The 19,241-nt window shown below is 35.7% G+C and overlaps 1 protein-coding gene across 2 annotated transcripts in view; it reads left to right on the top strand.

The window, feature by feature from the left end:
- Positions 1-19,241, top strand: part of tspan4a (tetraspanin 4a) — a 206,174-nt gene that overhangs the window by 144,702 nt on the left and 42,231 nt on the right. For both annotated transcript variants that reach the window (XM_051960604.1, XM_051960600.1), the window contains one exon: positions 5,196-5,270. In XM_051960604.1, the coding sequence (XP_051816564.1) occupies positions 5,196-5,270 (75 nt within the window). The remainder of the gene's footprint in view (positions 1-5,195; positions 5,271-19,241) is intronic.

The raw sequence follows: 19,241 nt of genomic DNA, 5'->3' as shown, positions 1-19,241 counted from the left end.
GAAGCCCAGCCAAGAAGGAGAGAATACCAGAACCACGGATCAAAAATATATCCCCGGTTCTGCTATTATTTAGAATCAGCATCAGTCTTTGGGTTTTTGTTTTTCTGCCAGTGATTTACATAAGTCTGGTGTTGAGCTGAAAACAACAAAATGACCAGAAGTTTAACCACCGCAGCTACAGGTTGTCAGCTTGGACAAATTAAACTGTTAGTTTGTGTTTTATACGCAGATTTTTCCGTGTCATTTCCGTCTGGTTTTTGCAGTTTTGTGTCTCCTTTGTGTTTTCTCATTTTTTTTGTTTGTGTCTTTTCAGTCATTTTGTGTTTTTTTTTTTTTGGTCTGATTTGTGTCGTTTTTTTTTTCTCGTTTGTCTAACTTTGCATCTTGCTTGTGTAATTTCATGTTTGCTTAACTTTGTATCTCATTTGCACTATTTTGCGTGTGGTTTGTTTAGTTTTGCATTTGATTTGTGTTTTTACGTGATTGGATGATTTTGCGTCTAGTTAGTGTTACTTTGCATTACTTTAGGTCTTGTTTGCGTTTTGCTTGTCACTTTGTGTCTCGTTTGCGTAATTTTGTCGTGTGTAATTTCCGTCTCATTTGTGTCTCGTTTCCATAATTTTGCATCTAGTTTGTGTAATTTTGTGTCCTCACAATTTTTTAAAAAGGTGTCTTTTGAGCCATTGTGTGTTTTTTTGGTCCGTTTGTGTCATTTTGCACCAAGTTTGTAGCCTAGCCGCGCTAGACAACCCACGGCAACGAATTTAATTCTCTGCCAGGGTGGGTCTAGTTACCCTCCATAAGGCTCAAGGCTGGATTCTCCTAAAACTGGCCGGACCAATCAGCATGAAGTGTAGAGTCAGAAGGCGGGCGTAGCAAAGCGACGACAGAGGCGTGACGATTCTGACAGAAACAACCGGCGCACAATAAACAGTTATCTTTCAACTCGGCTTTGGCCACAGCCCTTAAAGATTTGAAGCTAAAATTCAACTTGAAAGATAAACAAAGGACGGCACTGAAGTGTTTCATTGAGAAGAAAGACGTATTTGGACTTATGCCGACGGGATATGGCAAATCCTTAATATACCAGTTGGCTCCACTGGTTGGGAAGCTAATGGGACTTAGCCACAATCCGCCGACGCTCTAGGAACTACGTCAGCCTATTCGTTTGATTGGTTGTATACCTACCCAATTGCTGCAGAGTGATTTGAAAGACAACCTTTTAGCCCGCCTCCCTCCCTGTCGAGTGGCCCTAGACCCTTGTGCCTTCAGAACATGGATCTAGCGCGGCTAGGCTACCAAGTTTGCATGACTTTGCATCTTGTTTGTAACATTTTGTGTCTTATTTGCGCAATTTTTGAGTCTCGTTTGTAGAATTTATATCTTATTTGTTTTGTTCTCACATTTTTAAAGCGGTGTATAGAGAATGGATGGATGGATGGATAGATTTTTCGTGTCGTTTCTGCCACTTTATTTGTTGCCAGTGATTCAGATCCATCTGAAGTGCAGCTTCAGGTTGTCGGCTTGTACAAATGAAAACTCTTATAGTGAGGTAATTCTTCTATCAACAGGATAAACATCGTGTTTTTGAGGTCTGAGCTGCTCTGTTCTGGACTTTCTGCCTTCAGGTGGCAAAAAAAAAAAGTAATCGATTAATGCAGCTGTAAGTAGGAAAACTGAATCCAGAGGGGAGGTTTAAGAGCCTATGGAAACTTGCTGTTAGATTGTTGACTGCTGCATTGAATGTAAATATCTGCTGAACTTCTGACCCGTCGCTGTACAAACACAGCAGAGGAAAAAGACTACTTCAAGGACTAATAACAGGTCAGGAAATATCACAAAAGCACAAAATGGCAAAGACTTAAATAAATGTGTTCCATTATTTAGAGCTCCTACTGAACGCATCCACCCTGTTAAATGTTTTTTCCCCTCTTTCTTTTTGCTGCTTCTCAACATTAAATCATGCTCAGTTTAACTTGTCCTTCTCAAAAAGAACTTACAAAGATGCAGCCGGCTGGTTCTAGAAGTCACCAATCAGTAAACGGATCATCTGAGGTCAGTGATTGTAGGATAAAGACTCCTGGATCTAGAAGGTCCACTCCCTCCTGGATAGAACGACACCATGAAGACTAAAGAACCAAGAAACTCTGAGAAAAGGTTGTTGAAAAGCTTCAGTCATGACGATACAAGAACATTTCCAAATTCCTGAAGATCTCCTGGAGTCAAGTTAAATCCATCATTAAGAAATGGAAGGAAGATGGAACATGAACAAATCTGACTAGAGCATGATGTCCTCAAGAACTGAGAGACCATGATGAAAGACTAGTGAGGGGTCACCAAGACTCCTATGACTCCTCTGAAGGAGTTCCAACTTCAGCAGCTGAGATGTTAGAGACTGTTCATCCAACAACTGTTGTCTGTTCTTCACCAGTCAAAGCTTTATGGAAACAAAGAAAGATTCTGATGGAAAAAGCTCCAATTAAATCTGGACTAGAGTTCACCAGAAGACATGTGGAGACTCTGAAGACACCTGGAAGAAGGTTCTTTGGTCTGAGAAGACCAGGATGGAGCTTTATGTCCATCAGACTAGATGATATGTTTGATGGACACCAAACACTGAACGTCATTACAAACACACCATCCCCACTGTGAAGCACAGTGGTGGAAGCATCATGATGTTCCTCAGCAGCAAGTCCTGGAAGGCTTGTAAAGGTAGAGGGTAAATGAAACCCTGGAGGACAAACTGATGCCATCTGAAGAGAACTGAGACTTGGAGATCATCAGATTTCCATCCAGAAGATGAGTCGAAGCAAACAGACAAAGATCCTCAGAAATGGCTTGAAGACAACAAGGTGGAAGTTCTGGAGGACGAGTGAAGGTCCAGACCTCAATTAGAAAAGTTGTGTTCCCTCAGGATCCCTGAGGAACCTGACAGAGTTTAACAGTTTATAAAGAAGAAGGTTCAGATGTTCAGACTGATGAGACCAACAGGATCAATGCAGTTAAAGGTTCATCTACCAAATACTGACTGGAAGGCGGTGAAAACATTTTTTGGTAGAAATCTGTTTTCATCTTTGACATTAAGAATCTTTTCGTAGCTTCTTGTCAAAAAAGCCAAATTAAATTGACCATGACTCAGTGTTTAAAAGCAATAAAAGGGCAAACTTACTTTTTAGAGGGACTGTATTTTTTAAAACTGTCTTTTTTAATTAATCCCCGCAGAACTGTGGTGAATAATAATAAAAAAGGTCCCACATGGTGACAGTCGGAGGTAGAAGTCTGTTTATTTTAAAAATGTCAGACTGCTGCTGCGTTTCGTCACCTGGCTGGCTGCTATTCTGACACTACCTACCGACTCACTGAAGGATTTCGTCAGCTCAAAAGGTTGAGTCGAGCTGAAAGTTGGAGCGGTTTAAATAAACAGCTGAAAGTTTCCTCGGCGGTGAAGCTTCCTCTGGATGTTCAGACAGCGAGGCCTGGCAGGAGGAGAGGAATTGATTTTATTTGGGTGTTTTAGGGGAGTGGAGCTCTTGAAAAGTGAGTCAAACTCACTGTGGACCAAGACATCCATGACTCCTCTGAAGGAGAAAGAGACTAATGAGGGAGGCGACCAAGACTCCTATGACTCCTCTGAACGAGTAAAAGGAGGTGAAAACTTCTTCAAAATTCAATAATTGATATTTTTTGGTAGAAATCTGTTTTCATTTTGATGTTATGGATCTTTTTTTAGCAACTGTCAAAAAAGTCAAATTAAATTGACCATGACTCAGCGTTTAAAGCAATAAAAGGGCAGAACTTCCACACTTTTTAGAGGGACTGTATTTTTAAAGCCGTTATTTATAATTATTCACTTCCTGTGGATGTTCAGACAGCGAGGCCTGACAGAAGAAGAGGAATTGATTTTAGTCAGGTGTTTTTAGGGGAGTGCAGCTCTTGAAAAGTGAGTCAAACTCTGCGTCGGTTCGCTAGCAGCCGGTTCTACTTTCATCCTCTCCTGCTCAGTGATTCATCGATGCAGGTGCTGCCAGACGGACCTCTGAGGACACTCTGTGAACCACATCCACCGACAGGAAGCAGCTGGAATCCACCAAGGACGAGAAGTCACAACGAGTTCAGAGAAACTACAAGCTGCTACGACCCTCTGATGGTCTCTGAAAACAGAGTGAAGCCAAACGGCAGCTCCAGGAGGCCGTCGGTGATCGAGCTAACATGCTAACATGCTAGAAGTGACAACGTCTGTTAGCATACACTGAAAAATCACCAGTTTATCATGATTTTAACTGGAATTTCACGGATTTTTCACCACGTTTCACTAAATAAAGGATAATAACTCATTATAGAAAAAGTACTAAATTAGATGCTAAAATTACTGTTAGCATGCTAACACGCTAGAATTGACAACGTCTCTTAGCATACTGAAAAATCACCAGTTTATCATGATTTTAACAGGAATTTCACAGATTTTTCACCATGTTTCGCTAAATAGCTCATTAAATTGTGGAAAAAAGTACTATTTAGATGCTTAAACGCTAGAAATTACATTTGTTAGCACACACTGAAAAATCAAGTTTCATTTTGTGTCCCATCATTTTTGTCATTTTGTGTTTCACTTGTCTGCTAATTTTGTCATTTCGTGTCTTATTCATCTCGTTTTGCGTCATTTCCGTGCCTCTAGTCTCATTCGTGTCCTTTTGACATTTTTTGTTCATTCCAGTCTTTAAAGCCATCTGTTGCTCTTTAAGATTTCAGTTTTTAGCCTTTTTTTCGATAAACCAAGCGCTGTCAGAATCCACTCGTATTTTTACAGTATTTTTATTACACAGACATCAATGGACGCATCTCATGGAGTTATTTTTCTGACCTTCTGAATCCACATTCTCTGAACATTTCTCTTCTCGGTGGTGTGGTGATGTCTGAGCCAGGCGGCTGATGGATGAGACCGTAAACGTTTTAAACACAAACGGGTCGGGAAAAAGAAGACGAATCGTCCTGAGATGACGGAGAAGAAAACGTGGCTCTTAAACAGAGTCAGAACTGTACATCGGCTCTGATCTCTTGACCCGTTCCCTCTCAGTGGATGTTCCTTTCTGTATTTTTTCCACTTCATTCTTCCCTCTCAGACAGACAGCCATTATCTCCCCTGTGATTTGATAAAATGACGAGTTAAATAACGGCCTTCTCTCCTCTCTCCACAGTTCTTCATCCTCCTACTGCTCATCTTCTTCCTGGAGATCCTGTCAATCATGCTGTTCTTCATCTACCAGGATGAGGTAAGACGTCTTGATTACAACCTGTAAGATAACAGTAATTGGCTGCTAGATGTCCAGTTCATGTCCTTTGTGCATATTGGAGAACGGTTTAAGGTGGCAGTGAAATGATGCGTCTCATTGTCGAGGTTCACATCAGCTGTGTTGAGTTTTTTTTGGAGATTTAAAAAAAAAATCTTGAGCGGAATGACTGAAAATTTGTGGAGAATGACTCAGAACTAGTTCAAAATTAAGGGAAATGTAAAAAAAAAAAAAGACAGAAAATTGGTTCAAAATAATGCAAAACTTGCATTGAATGACTTAGGATTTGTCCACAGTGACTGAAATGTGTCCACATTGTCCAAAATGAGTTGAAAATTGTGGACAGTAACTCAAAACTAGTCCAAAAATAATTAAAATGTCTACAAAATGGCTGAAAATTTGTCCAAAATGAAAAAAAAATCCTTTAAATGACTTAGAATTTGTCTAAAGTGGCAAAAACTTCTCCAAAATGAGTAACAATTTGCTCCAAATGGACTTTAAAACTCAAATGTCTGAACCACGAACAAAACTCATGAAATGTTCTGCAAGAGTGAACACAAGAGTCTTCATGCAGTCAAACTTGACCAAAAAGACTTGAAATTTGACTTAAATGATTCAAAACTAGTCCAAAATTAATTCTAATGTTAAAAATGGCTGCATATTTGTAGAAAATTACTCAAAATGTGTTCAAAATTATGCAAAACTTGTTTTAAATGACTTAGGTTGTCTAAAGTGGCAAAAAACTTGTCCAAAATGACTAAAAAAAAATGGAGTTCAAAATAAGCTGAAATGGTGAACACAAGAGTTTTCATGCACTCAAATGTGGACAAAATTACTAGATTTTTCTTCCAGATGGACTAAAAACTGGTACAAAATTAAATAAAATGATTCAAAATGGTTCAAAATTTGTCCACAGTGACTCAAAATATGTCTAAATTAGTCCAGAAGGACTTGAAAACGAGCTGCTAGAGTGAACACAAGAGTCTTCATGCACTCAAACTTGACCAAAGTGACTTGAAAACTGTTCAGAATGGCTAAAAACTTGTAAAAAAAAAAATTCTGATGTGTTCAAATGACTTGAAAATTAGTCCAGAATGACTCGAAATTTGTCCAAAATGGCAAAAGTGTGTCCAAAATGAGCTAAAAATAGCTTCAAATTGACTTGAAAAGTCTGAACTAAGAACAAAACTCACCAAATGTTCTGCTGTTGGCTGTAATGGTGAACAAAAGAGTCTTTATGCATTAGTAATAGCAGCAGTGGCAGTATCAGTGGTAATGTTGCTAATGATCGCTGAGATGGTAGTAATAGTTGTTATAGCAGGAGTAGTAGCATTAGCAGTTCTAGCAATAGTAGTAGTCGTTTGTTGCTAATGTTATCTTTGAGGCTAGTAATAGTTTTTGTTGTAGCAGGAGTAGTAGCATTAGCAGTAGTAGTACTAGCAGTAATAGTAGCAGTAGTCATTTGTTGCCAATTTTATCTTTGAGGCTAGTAATAGTAGTTTTTTTTGTTGTAGCAGAAGTAGTAGCATTAGCAGTAGTAGTCGTTTGTTGCTAATGTTATCTTTGAGGCTAGTAATAGTAGTTTTTTTTGTTGTAGCAGAAGTAATAGCATTAGCAGTAGTAGTCGTTTGTTGCTAATGTTATCTTTGAGGCTAGTAATAGTTTTTGTTGTAGCAGGAGTAGTAGCATTAGCAGTAGTAGTACTAGCAGTAATAGTAGCAGTAGTCATTTGTTGCTAATGTTATCTTTGAGGCTAGTAATAGTTTTTGTTGTAGCAGGAGTAGTAGCATTAGCAGTAGTAGTACTAGCAGTAATAGTAGCAGTAGTCATTTGTTGCTAATGTTATCTTTGAGGCTAGTAATAGTAGTTTTTGTTGTTGTAGCAGGAGTAGTAGCAGTGCTAATGTGGCTAACGTTAGCTTCGATAGAAACTTTATAGTAACCCACTAAACCAGGAGTGGGTGTGCTACTGTGTTTTCACTTTATCATCAGTTAGCTTCTCCCTCTCGGTTTTGTGCTTCCATGTCCTCACACACACTCACAATTTAATTTCGTTGCTAATAAATCTCAATTCATCGTCCATTTTGGATGATTTAGTTGTAAATAAGGCGAGAGAAATGAAAGGAGGCAGATGAGCCGTCCCTCTCCTAATATGAATTTTTAATCCCTTCACATTTCCCGGCAAAGGATTTAATATCACACTGAAAGAAAATGCTAAATTCCATCCATGTTAATCTTAATTAAGGGTTCGGGGGCTGGATTTTGGATTAGTTGTTGAAATCTTCACAATAGATGCATCGTATCGTTCATGTACGGCGGCGCTGGTATCAAACTCGTGTGAATTTACTCTTATTTTGTACATAAACCTCCATGGAAACAAACATCCCAACAATGGGTATTAGTTGGACTTCATGAGATTAGTGAGATTAGTGGAACGCCGGGGAAATTACAGCCCCAAAAATAAGTCCGGGTTGATGCCACGAGTGAATCCAATCATTTGAAATGCAGTCCGAGTGTTATCCTATGAAGCCACAATGAGACGAAGCTCTGACACATCAATTAAAAGAACAATCAGAGTCGGAACAAAAGAGCCTGAACTCCTAGCCAAAGTCCAAACAGTCGCTTCAGTTAAATTAGCCGTGAAATTAATCTGCGCTCAACGAGCCAAAAAGTGACAACAGCAGTGAACTAATGCTGAACTTTGGGGCTCCATGTCATGAAAATCCATTTGTATATTTATAAACTCAAAAGTTGAAAATAAAAGCTGCAGAAATATGAAGAAACTCACTCCTACCATCCTTCAGATTTACAAACTAGTCAGAATCATATCCAGTTTTTATTTAAAAACTGGGAAACCAACAGCGATCCAGCTGTGTATAGCGCCACCCCCTGACTGCTTTCAGTTCAGAATTTGCTCCAAGAGTGAACACAACAGTCTTCATGCGCTCAAAAGGACAATATGACGAGAAAGTTTTTCAGAAGGACCCAAAATTGGTCCAAAATTAAATAAAATGTGCTCAAAATGGTTTAAATCTTGTCCACAATGACTCAAATTAAGTCCAAATTGTCCAAAATAGGTTGAAAACTGGCTCCAAGAGTGAACACAAGAGTCTTCATGCCATAAAACTTGACCAAAATGACGTAAAAATTATCCAAAATGAGTCCAAATTTATCTAAAATGACAAAACTGTCCAACATGAGTTGAAAATTGATGCAGAATGATTTGAAAATTACCTGCAAAAGTGAACACAAGAGTCTTCAAGCACTCAAATGTGACCAAAATGACTAAGTTTTTCCAGAAGGACTTAAAACTGGTCTAGAACTGAAATTGTTCAAAACAGTTCAAAATTCATCCACAATGACACAAAATTGTCCAAATTAGTCCAGAATGAGTTGAAAACTGGCTGCAAGAGTCCACCCAAGAGTCTTCATAAACTCAAACAAAATGACTTCAAAATTGTCCAGAAAGACACAAAACTGGTCTTAAATTAATTAGAGTAATTAAAAATGGTTCAAAACTTGTCCAGAGTAATTGAAATTTGTCTAAAATGTCAAAAAATTGTCCAAAATGAGGTGAAAACTAGCTGCAAGAGTGAACACAAGAGTCTTCATGCATTAAAACTTTTCCAAAATGACTCAAAACTCGTTAAAAATTAAGTAAAATGTCTTCAAAATGGTTCCAAACTTAATTTAAAAACTGCGACAATAATTGAAACGTGCCTAAAATGACAAAAACTTTTCTGTTGTGTTGAAAAGAGTCCAGAATGACTTGAAAACTGCAAGAGTGAACACAACAGTCTTCATGCGCTCAAATGTGGCCAAAATGACTTGAAAGTTTTCTAGATGGACTCAAAATTGGTCCAAAATTAAATAAAATGTGCTCAAAATTTCTCAAAATCGCCTTAAACTGTAAAATGTCCCAAACCACGAACAAAACTCACCAAATATTCTGCTGTTGAACGTAAAATTAAGGAAAAACCTTCACATTTGAAAGGCTGATGTTGGAATGTTTTAGTGTTTTTGTGTAAATACAATAAAAATAAATAAAATCAGGTTTTAATCTTAGCATATTTTATCATTTAAATGATTTTATAAATAATAAGAAATCATGTTCTTTTAAGTGACATATTTTCTCTCTGACACATGAAGCCGCTCAGGTCTCCTGTAATGAAATAAAATCAACAGTAAGCTGCAGGCGCTGTAATCAGATGTATGTTGTATAAATATAGCGCCCCCCAGAGGCTCGGAGGTCGTCATAAATCACTACCAGTCTGTTATTCCATTATTCATGTGTTGGGACAGACTGTAGTCCTCTGAATATTCCAGTAAATAACAGCTGACTGATATTCCTGCTTGTTGTTTTTGGATTATTTTAGACCTTCAATCTTCCTGTTTTTACGTCCTGCTGTTATCTCGCTGCCTCTGGAAATCTTGGCTGATTATTTGATCATCTAATGTGTCGTATTGGAGTTTTTTTAGTTTATTTTCTTCCTCTGATGACTGTTGCTTTGGGCCACGCCTTATCTTTTCTCCCTGATCTCCAGCCCGTTATTCAGACTTTGAATTATTCAGTTTCTTCTCCCTGGGAGGCGATTAGCGACGCTAGGAGTTAGCGCTGTTCAGAGCGATGCATCATGGGAAATCAGTCCTGGTGAAGAACATTAAAGCAGCGTCTCTGAACAGCAGGAAGGATCTTTAGAGTTTTATTCTGCTGGAAAGTCTCTACAGCACCGACACTTTATGCTTTTTTAAAAAACTTTTTCACTTTAAAAAACGTATGAAAATTTACAGCAGCGTTCAGTTTTCATCAGGAAGTGAATCTAAACGGTGCAGAAAAGCAAAATAAAGTTCTTTAAAGTTCTTAAAAGCTGGTTTCTGCTCAGAGTTACAGCAGATCAAACGCTGTTAAAGTATTTAATGTTTAAACCGTTTAAAACTAAAAGTCCAGTAAAAACTGAAAACCTGGCAGCGAGAAAAAAATGTTAAAGAAATAGTGGAATACTGGGATTATTAAAAACTAGATAATCTGTGAAAATAACAGCAAATATTTGTAAAATAATTTTGTTTTAGCTGATTATATTACAGTAAAATAACAATTATTGTTTTTAAAAAATAGATTTTTGATGTGACATTATTTCAAATGTTCTTTTCATTTTTAATGTATTTGTTATTATTTTTAAATTCATTTTAGTAGATTTGTAAAACACCAATTTAAAGTTTAAACTACTTTTTCAAGTCTCAATATACATGCTTTTCTTGAAATACCAGCAAATATGTGGAAAATAATATAATTTCTTTAATAATAAAGTTAATAATAAGAAGAAAGTAATTTTATGGTGCAGTGTTGTGATTTTAAAACTAAACGATCTGTGAAAATAACAGCAAATATTTGTAAAGTAATGATATTTTTCAGATTAAAATACAGTAAAATCATGTAATTGAAAACACTAAAATAATCATTTTATTGTTTGCAACCATTAAAAACTAAATACATCACCTTAAAAAATATTTTTGCAAACAGTAATTTATTCTTTTATGTGCGAGTGTAAAATTAAAACATTTTACTGCTGTTGAACAAAATTTTACAGATATCTGGTGTAGTTTTTACACTCTAAGGCCACAGGACTCCATTGTTTTTTCTATTTTTTTCTATTTATTGCTTTTACAGGTGAATCGTCTCGTTTGTTCCCTGAAAGCTGCAGCTGAGATAAAAGCCTGTTTTCTGTAAAACCTGTTTGCTGTGAGGAGTTTTCCTGCTCAGAATCTGATCAAACGTCACAGAGCGCCGTTTGTTTCCTGGATTCTCTGATGAATCCACAGAAGGACTCGTCTTTCCTTTTGAATTGTCGTGTTTCCGTCGTCGTATCGATCAGTTTGACAGAAGTTCAGATCTTCAAAGAAGAGTCTGGAACTGAAACTGAAGAGTCTCTTCCTTTAAAGCTGCTAAACCAGATTTGTCGTCTTCATCCGGAGGACAGAAAAAGTTCTAAGGATGAAAACTGGATTTAAAGCATGCAGAAGGTTTTTATTTTCTGTGACAGATCATTTAAAAACTTCAACTAAAGACTTCAGACCAGTTAAATGTGAACAATGGAGGCAGAAGTTCAGAAAAACAGTAAGTTTTAGTAAAAAGACACTAAAAATGGTTTAAGACCCTCAAAAATTAGTAAATTTTTTTCTGTTGATTTTCTAAGTTATTGTTGGAAATTAAACAACAGATTAAATCTTTTATATAAACATTTAAGAAAATTATTTTTGAGCAATAATAAACATACTTTTGTCAAATAACAGTAAATATCTGAAAATCACTTTTTAGTTGCAGGCTTAAACTTAGTTTTTTTAAAATATTGTAATATATCAAAACAGCATCCATCTTTAAATTCTCCTACATGACAAAACTGCAATAATTGCTAGTTTATTTAATTTATTTTCTTGCTTCAGTGAATCAGGATCTGAGTTTACAGAGGAAACTGGAGGTTTTCAGGTTACAGATAACTTCAGTAAGGGATCAATATGAATAAAACACGGAACACTGACCGATCAATTCTGTTTCTCTGGAGGTCACTGAGGTTTTATAAAAGTCTTTTCTTCCTCCGACGGCGTCGATATGAGACTCTGCTGACAGTTTTTAAATCCTACAGCCTTTTTATAGCATTAAATGCTAAAGCTGAGGCTGATTAGACCCTGAACTGGTCGACCTTTAGAAGATCTGCAGCTTTTATTTGTTTCTGCCGAAAGAACGAGGCTTTAATTCATCTTAATAAGTCAGAATAACCTCACAGTCAGAGTTCGTCTCCTTTTCTTTCTGTGCAGCTTTTAGCACAAATGATAGCTTTAACTCCTGGTTGTACTTCTGGATGATAGTTTAGAGAAATGACATTTTTTCATGTTTAGTTTTCTGCTGCTTTTGTGGGAATAAACTCAGAAAAGATTCAAAAACACTCAGTGTTAGTTTGGATTTCCAGATCAAAATCTTTTGCTTCTTATCCAGTCGGAGTCATTTAATAATTGTCTTCTAATCCGAGCTAAAACCATTTTCAGGGATAAAAATCACTTAAAGTACATTAAACTTATGAAAATCTACAATCCATATACATGACAAACAGCTCTGCAGTGCATCAAGAACAAATATTTGTATTATTTGAGTTTTAGTCTTTTGTTTCTCTGTTGTTTTTTGGGGGGAGTAACGCGTTTTTGTAAATCATTAAATTTTTTTTAAAAATTGCTACATATCTGCAAACTAGGAAAATGTGTCAAATAAGTTTAAAAAAATAAACAAAATTTATACATTTTTAAAAAATATCTGTCAAATATCTATTTTTGTTGTTGATTAAAATACAGGAAAAACCACACTAGGAATAATAAATTTGCATTTGTAAAAATTTTGAATTTTAGTGTGGATATTATTTACTGTACTGCCATGTTTTTAATTAACATTTGTTATTTGCAGTTTTTGGCCTATTTTTATCCATGATTTTTATTTTTTAAAATTTTGTAGATATTTGTAATTTACAAAAAAGGCAAAATTGGTAAAATAATTTAAATTGTGCACTACTTTTCAATATTTATATATATATTATTTATATAAATTAAATAAATGGTGAATAAATAAATTTTGTAAATGTTTTGTAAATACAGATATCAGAAAAAAATACTGAAGCTGCCCGCTGCTAGCGGGCTAACAGCTACAGCTAGCATGTGTACAGTAAAGTTTGGTCTTTTTTATCCTAAAATAAACAAACAAAATATGACTATATAAAATAGTCATGATGTGATTTGCCTCAGTCTGTACCAAATAAACATGGAACAACACCTGGAGAATATGAAAACGTAAAATATTTCCATCTGTAAGCTAAAGGAAACAATAATATTCAAGCTGCACGTGCTGCTAGCTGGCTAACAGCTACAGCTAGCGTGTACAGTTACGTTTGGTCTCAAATTAAGTGCAGTTAGTAGTGCTTTAAATGAGGTTTTGTTGCTTGTAGAAGTTCCAGTTTTACTTCATCTTGTCTTTGTCTTCAAGCTTTATGTTCTAAATTAGCTTTTTATCTTCTTTACTGTGAAACGCTGCCGTTATTTTGGTGGATTTTCTATTGACTAGCAGCGAACTTTGCCCTCTGGTGTTCTATATTTGCTATGGAAACCCTTTAAGTTGTGATGTACTGCTTTAAAAACCAGGAGACTTTACTTAATAGACATACTAAAAGCAAACTGAGCTAAGAAGCGTTGAATTAACGACACTTTAGAGGTCTGAGAGGCGCATTAGACTTTAAAATGAGCCGAAGCGTTGTTGATGAGAGGTTAGACGTTCTCTGCAGCTCCTCCGCTGATATAATTACCTCTAATAATGATGTTACTGATAACAACATGATGCTTATTACGGCTTCTTCGCTCTAAACGCGGCCGGTGTTTGTTTGTTTGATGGTTTAATCTTGGCAGCAGGACGAAGCCGTAAGCCGCTCTAATGCTCCAGTACATCAGTTTTCAGCACCTTTCTGTGATTCACGCGTGTTTTTATTCAGTTTGACGCCGTGGTTAACCTCAGCAGACCTGTTCATCGTCCCACAAAGTGAAACTAACGCTGGGAGGCGTGTGAGCTGCTGGAAGCGGCTTTTTATCAGGTAATAAAGTGGACCAGCGAGCGTGACGGACCTGGACTAGACTTCATATATTCTACTCTGTTTAACTCACAGCATCGGGAAGCTTTTTACGTACGAGGAAATAGAGACCGCAGTCTGGAAAATAAAGTCACAGCAGTCCTTAAAATATGGTAGATTATCAGTGAAATATTCAGTATTAAAGGAAATTTTTCCAATTAATACCTGTAGAGGTTTGTTTGAAAGAAGCTCTACATTAAAACTAAATTACAAAAAAGTCCATGTTCTAATTGTTTCCAACGGAAATTTTTACAGAAGGACAAAAATCTATAAAATTTTTATGTATTTTGCTGATTAAAATATAGAAAAAATGGTGGTAGTTTCAACGTCAAAAGAATAAATTTGCATTTGTAAAATTTTTGATGCAGAAGAAGCCAGAAACAAAATTCTGTTTCCCAAATGCCAAAAGACACCAAAGAAGAAGAAACAAAGGAAACGTTTGTCCATCCACAAGAGAAAAATTACATTCTCAATAAACAGAGTTGTAAATATTCTTCTGTGTTAAATTTTGTCCAACGACAAACACAAAAGAAGTCGAAAAACACGATCACTTGTTTACGTTAAATGTTCTCGTTGTCAGAAGTTGTTTGGATCTTGTGCATCTTTTACAAGTTAAACGCCACCTCAATTTTTGCAAGTTTGTCAAATTTAGCCATTCCCATCGATCATTTCTAATGTGATTTTTCAACATTCTAATAAAAACGCATTATGGAAACCAAGAAAATGAGCCAAAAACACAATAAAATACTTCATTTTAACAGATTTTTTTCTTGCGTCTCTACAACACTGCTGAAAAACACCAAAGAAGTAAAAAACTAAGGAAAAATGTGTCCATCTACCAGAGAAAAATGTCGTTTTCAATAAATAGAGTTGGTAAGAGTGAATATATTGGTAGAAGGATGCTGAGTTTCCCACTGCCAGGCAGGAGGCCTAGAGGAAGACCAAAGAGGAGGTTTATGGATGTGGTTAAAGAGGACATGAAGGTAGTTGGTGTGAGAGAAGAGGATGCAGCAGACATGGTTAGATGGAGGCAATTGATTCACTGTGGCGACCCCTGAAGGGAAAAGCTGAAAGGAAAAGAAGATTTGTAATTACTCATTCATGTTATATTCTATCCAACAGCAAACAAAAAGAAGCCAAAAAGACGATCACTTGTGTAAATTAAATGTTCTCGCAATTGTTGTTTTCATCAAATTCAGCCATTTCCATCAATCTTTTTCAATGTGATTTTTTAAAATCCACATAAAAACGCATTATGGAAACTAAGAAAACAGGGCAAAAAATAAAAGACTTCATTTTAACAAATATTTTTCTTGCATATCTCTACATCGTCTAAAAACTGTTCTGTTTCTGCCATTTCTTTGTATAACCGTTACTTACCTTGAGTTTGTCAGAATAAAATGAACTTACATGAAGTAGTCAGATAGATTTTGGACTATGGACATTTTTAGACAAAACTGATCTAAAGGGAGTGAACTAAAGATCACAAAAGCTTCACTTTCCTGTACCGTAGATGCTGAACTGTCACAGAATAAATAAACTTGCTTCGTTTTTCCAAAATGACAGATGAAAGAACTTACAAATAAGAGATTGAGGTATAGAATTTGGTGAATGAACAACTTTAGCTCGACTACATGTTTCAATGCGACATTAGAAAAAACAGCATTAAAACATCAAAACACACATGCAAAAGCAGCCATAATAGAGAATATCTGTTCAATAGGACATCCAGGTAATAACGGTTCATACAGCAGCCAGTTCCAGAGATCTGAACGTACAAACAACCAGCCGAGCAGCACAAAGGCTTCAGTTCATACGATGTACCGACGGTAAAAGCTCACCTTGTTGAAGAGGAGAAACGATCTGTGGATCAATAACCGGCGGACGGAAAAACCTCTCAGCAGCTGCAGAACAAACAGAACACAGAAAAACAGTTTCAGCTCGAGGGTTCTTCAACATCAGAGACAGTTCAGATTCAACAGTACAGAAAAGAATCACTTCAGCTCAGCAACAACATCCATGCTGCTACGGCTACACTAAAGTTAGCATGTTAGCTCACCAACAAGTTCATAAAAGTCTAGTTTGTGGTGGGGAGCTACATTTTATTCATGTTGAACAGGAAGCTTATTTTAGCCCTTTAAAGGGGAACTTTGGGGTTTTTTTCAACCTGGGGTCTGTTTTCATGTCATTTCATACATGTGAGTGATGGAGAAATGAATCGCGCAATAGCTCGCACCAAAACACCGTTTTTGGCGCGAGCGATCGCGCAATTTCGGAACAGGATTTGCTTTCTAGCGTCCTGAGATTTGGATACAGACCACAACAAATAGCGATCGCTGATTAATGTAGAGGTTTTCGTTCACTTCTCATCTCTAGTATGTTGTGGGACACTCGTTGAGACTATCTGAGCCGGTCAGTGTGGGGAAAAAAGCACGTTAGGGCGGACTTTGACGCAGGGGGGCCACTTGCCCCATACTTTTGGCTAGCTGAGCTGCTAGCTGAGCTGCTAAGCTGCCTGCCTGGCTAAATACTGGAGCTATGTCAAAAATTCATTTCTCCATCACTCACATGTATGAAATGACATGAAAACAGACCCCAGGTTGAAAAAAAAAACAAAGTTCCCCTTTAAATACCACTATGATAAACATGCTAGCTGTAGCTGTTAGCGAGCTAGCAGCACAAACAGCTTGAGTATTATCAGTTTTATTAGCTGTAAAATGGAAATATTTTACTTTTTCTTGTTCTCCAGATGTTAGGAAATGTTTATTTGGGCCAGACTGAAAAAGACTGAAAGACCAAAACCAACTGTTCACATGCTAGCTTTAGCTGATAGTGAGCTAGAAGCACAGACAGCTTGAGTATTATCATTTCCATCAGCTTTCAAATGGAAATAATTTTTGTTCTTCATATTCTCTAAATGTAAGGAAACATGTTTATTTGGTACAGACTGAAGCAAATACATCTTTTTTATATACATTTTACAGTATAAATGACCAAAGCTAACTGTGGAAAAGCTAACTTTAGCTGTTAGCGAGCTAGCAGCACAGGCAGCTGGAGTTTTATTATTTCTGTTAGCTGGAAAGTACAATGGAAATTCCATTATAATGGGAATATTTTACTTTTTCAGATTTTCCACATGTAAGAAATATGTTTTTTTTGGTCCAGACCACAGCAAAAATCACATTCTGATTCTTATTTAGACATATTTTAGGATATAAAAGACCAAACTTAACTGTACTCATGAATGTTTAATGAGGTTATTTCACCAGATAAAGACACACACGAGGACAGAGTCTCCGTGAATAATGTTAAATGTTAAAACAGATCTACAGGAAGATAATTATTGAATAAAAACACGATATCCAGGAGCATCTCTGCATGTTTGTTCCACCTTAAATAGAAAATAAAGACATTTCCACCTTAAATCAAAGCAAAAAAGTTAAGAAATGTCATATTTCTTTAGCATTTATTTTACCAGGTAAGTTAGTTGAGAACTAGTTCTCATTTTCAATAAGACCTGGTCCAGAGGCAGCATAAATCACCAGAATTAAAATATTTGTTGTCATGTGTTTTAATAACAATAAAAATAAAAGTTATGTAGACTTAAATAGACTGTAATCTCCCCAACAGATGTAGTAGCATTAATGGGAAAGTGACGGAAATGAAGATCCACCTGAAAACAAGCAAAAAAAGAACATTTTTAACTGTCATTTTTAAAAACAGTTCAGTTTGCAGATTGTCAAGGTTTTATAAATTACAGGTACTAGCTAGTAAAATCACAGAAAAAAAGGACTAATATCCATGTCAACGCTTAAAAATTAGGATAAAGCTATAAATAAAATCTGTGTTTTGACAAAGAGGAATCCATTGTTCTGTAATGTGTGGCTATAAAAATTTTATTCTTGTTAAATCACTTAAAATGTCAATAATATGCTGATATTATCCATTATTTAAAAGAAAAATTACGTATATCAAGAATATAAAATGCAACAAAAACTTATAATTTAAAAAATGGACCAAAAATTGTAAATATCTAGATTAAAAGTAGGTATTTTTACAAAGTGTTTTATTCTTTTACAACTTTTAATCCTAAAATTATACAATGATATTTTAAAATGATGCAGAGTAGACGGTTCCAGTGTTCTAAATCCTCCTGAGTGAATTCTCTCTGGTTTTCTGACGATGAACAGAGTCGTCTCGTTTCATTTATTTGATCCGTTTGAAGCTAAAATTCTGCGTCTCTGCAGAGAAAACAGTAAATCCTGTTGACAGGCGTCGTTCCTCCTGAGATCAGGTTCAGTTTCTGCCGTCAGTCTCACTTTTCTCTGCGTCTCTGTTAAAAAATAACCTGCAAAGATTCAACGAGGAGACAGAAAACAGAAACGGAGCCGCTGAGAAGCTGCAGATGAAGCAGGAAAATCAGAAAGAAACGGAGTTTAATTTACCACAAGCAGCAGAAATCTGATTATTATTAATAAACAGACAAAAGGAGACGTCTGATTGTTTTCTGGGATTTGAACCGACAGCAGAAAGATGGAAATGAAAGAGAATTTAAACTATAATCACGCTGAGATCCTGAATATTGGAGGAAACGCAGCAGAAATAAAAATATATTAAAATAAAGATGAAACCGAGAAAAACCGCAGGAAGCTTAATAAGACTCCAGAGATTAAAGATCCAGAGGAAAGTCCAGATAATAAATAATGTTTCTGACCATTAAAAGGAGAATAAATGTGCAGAAATTTAACCCAAACTGGTGGTTTACACGTTAACTATAAAAAAAACAGACAAAGAAAAATCTGTTTATTTTATTAATAGTTACTTATTGTTTTTATGTAAAATTGATTATTATTTGGAAAAAACATTATATATGTTTGGAATAAAAAGTGTTATTTCATATGAATCACATTTTGTATGTTATTTTACAGATTTGTCTTTGTTTTGTTTTTTTAAATTTAGATATATAATAAAATCATTTTTAATATTTTATGATGTATTTTTTAAAATTTTACGATTATTTTACAGTTATTTCCCATGGTTTTCACTGTTTTTTTACATTTCAAATGATGTACATTTTCATTAAAATTTTAATATTAGTTTTGTACTTAAATTGCAGAAAATTGCTGTTATTTGAAAGAAATATTATATATGTTATAAATTTAAAAAGGTAATCATTATATTTTGAATGTCCTGTTTTTTATCATATATATAATTTTTTTAATTGTCCCATTTAATTTTTTACATTTGTGTCTTTAAATGTTGCTGTTATTTTACAGTTATTTCCCATGGTTTGTACT

The sequence above is a fragment of the Acanthochromis polyacanthus genome, chromosome 2 (assembly GCF_021347895.1).
Source record: "Acanthochromis polyacanthus isolate Apoly-LR-REF ecotype Palm Island chromosome 2, KAUST_Apoly_ChrSc, whole genome shotgun sequence".
Classification (NCBI taxonomy): domain Eukaryota; kingdom Metazoa; phylum Chordata; class Actinopteri; family Pomacentridae; genus Acanthochromis; species Acanthochromis polyacanthus.
The sequence above is the reverse complement of the archived record's forward strand: the minus strand, read 5'-3'. Positions and strand labels throughout refer to the sequence as shown.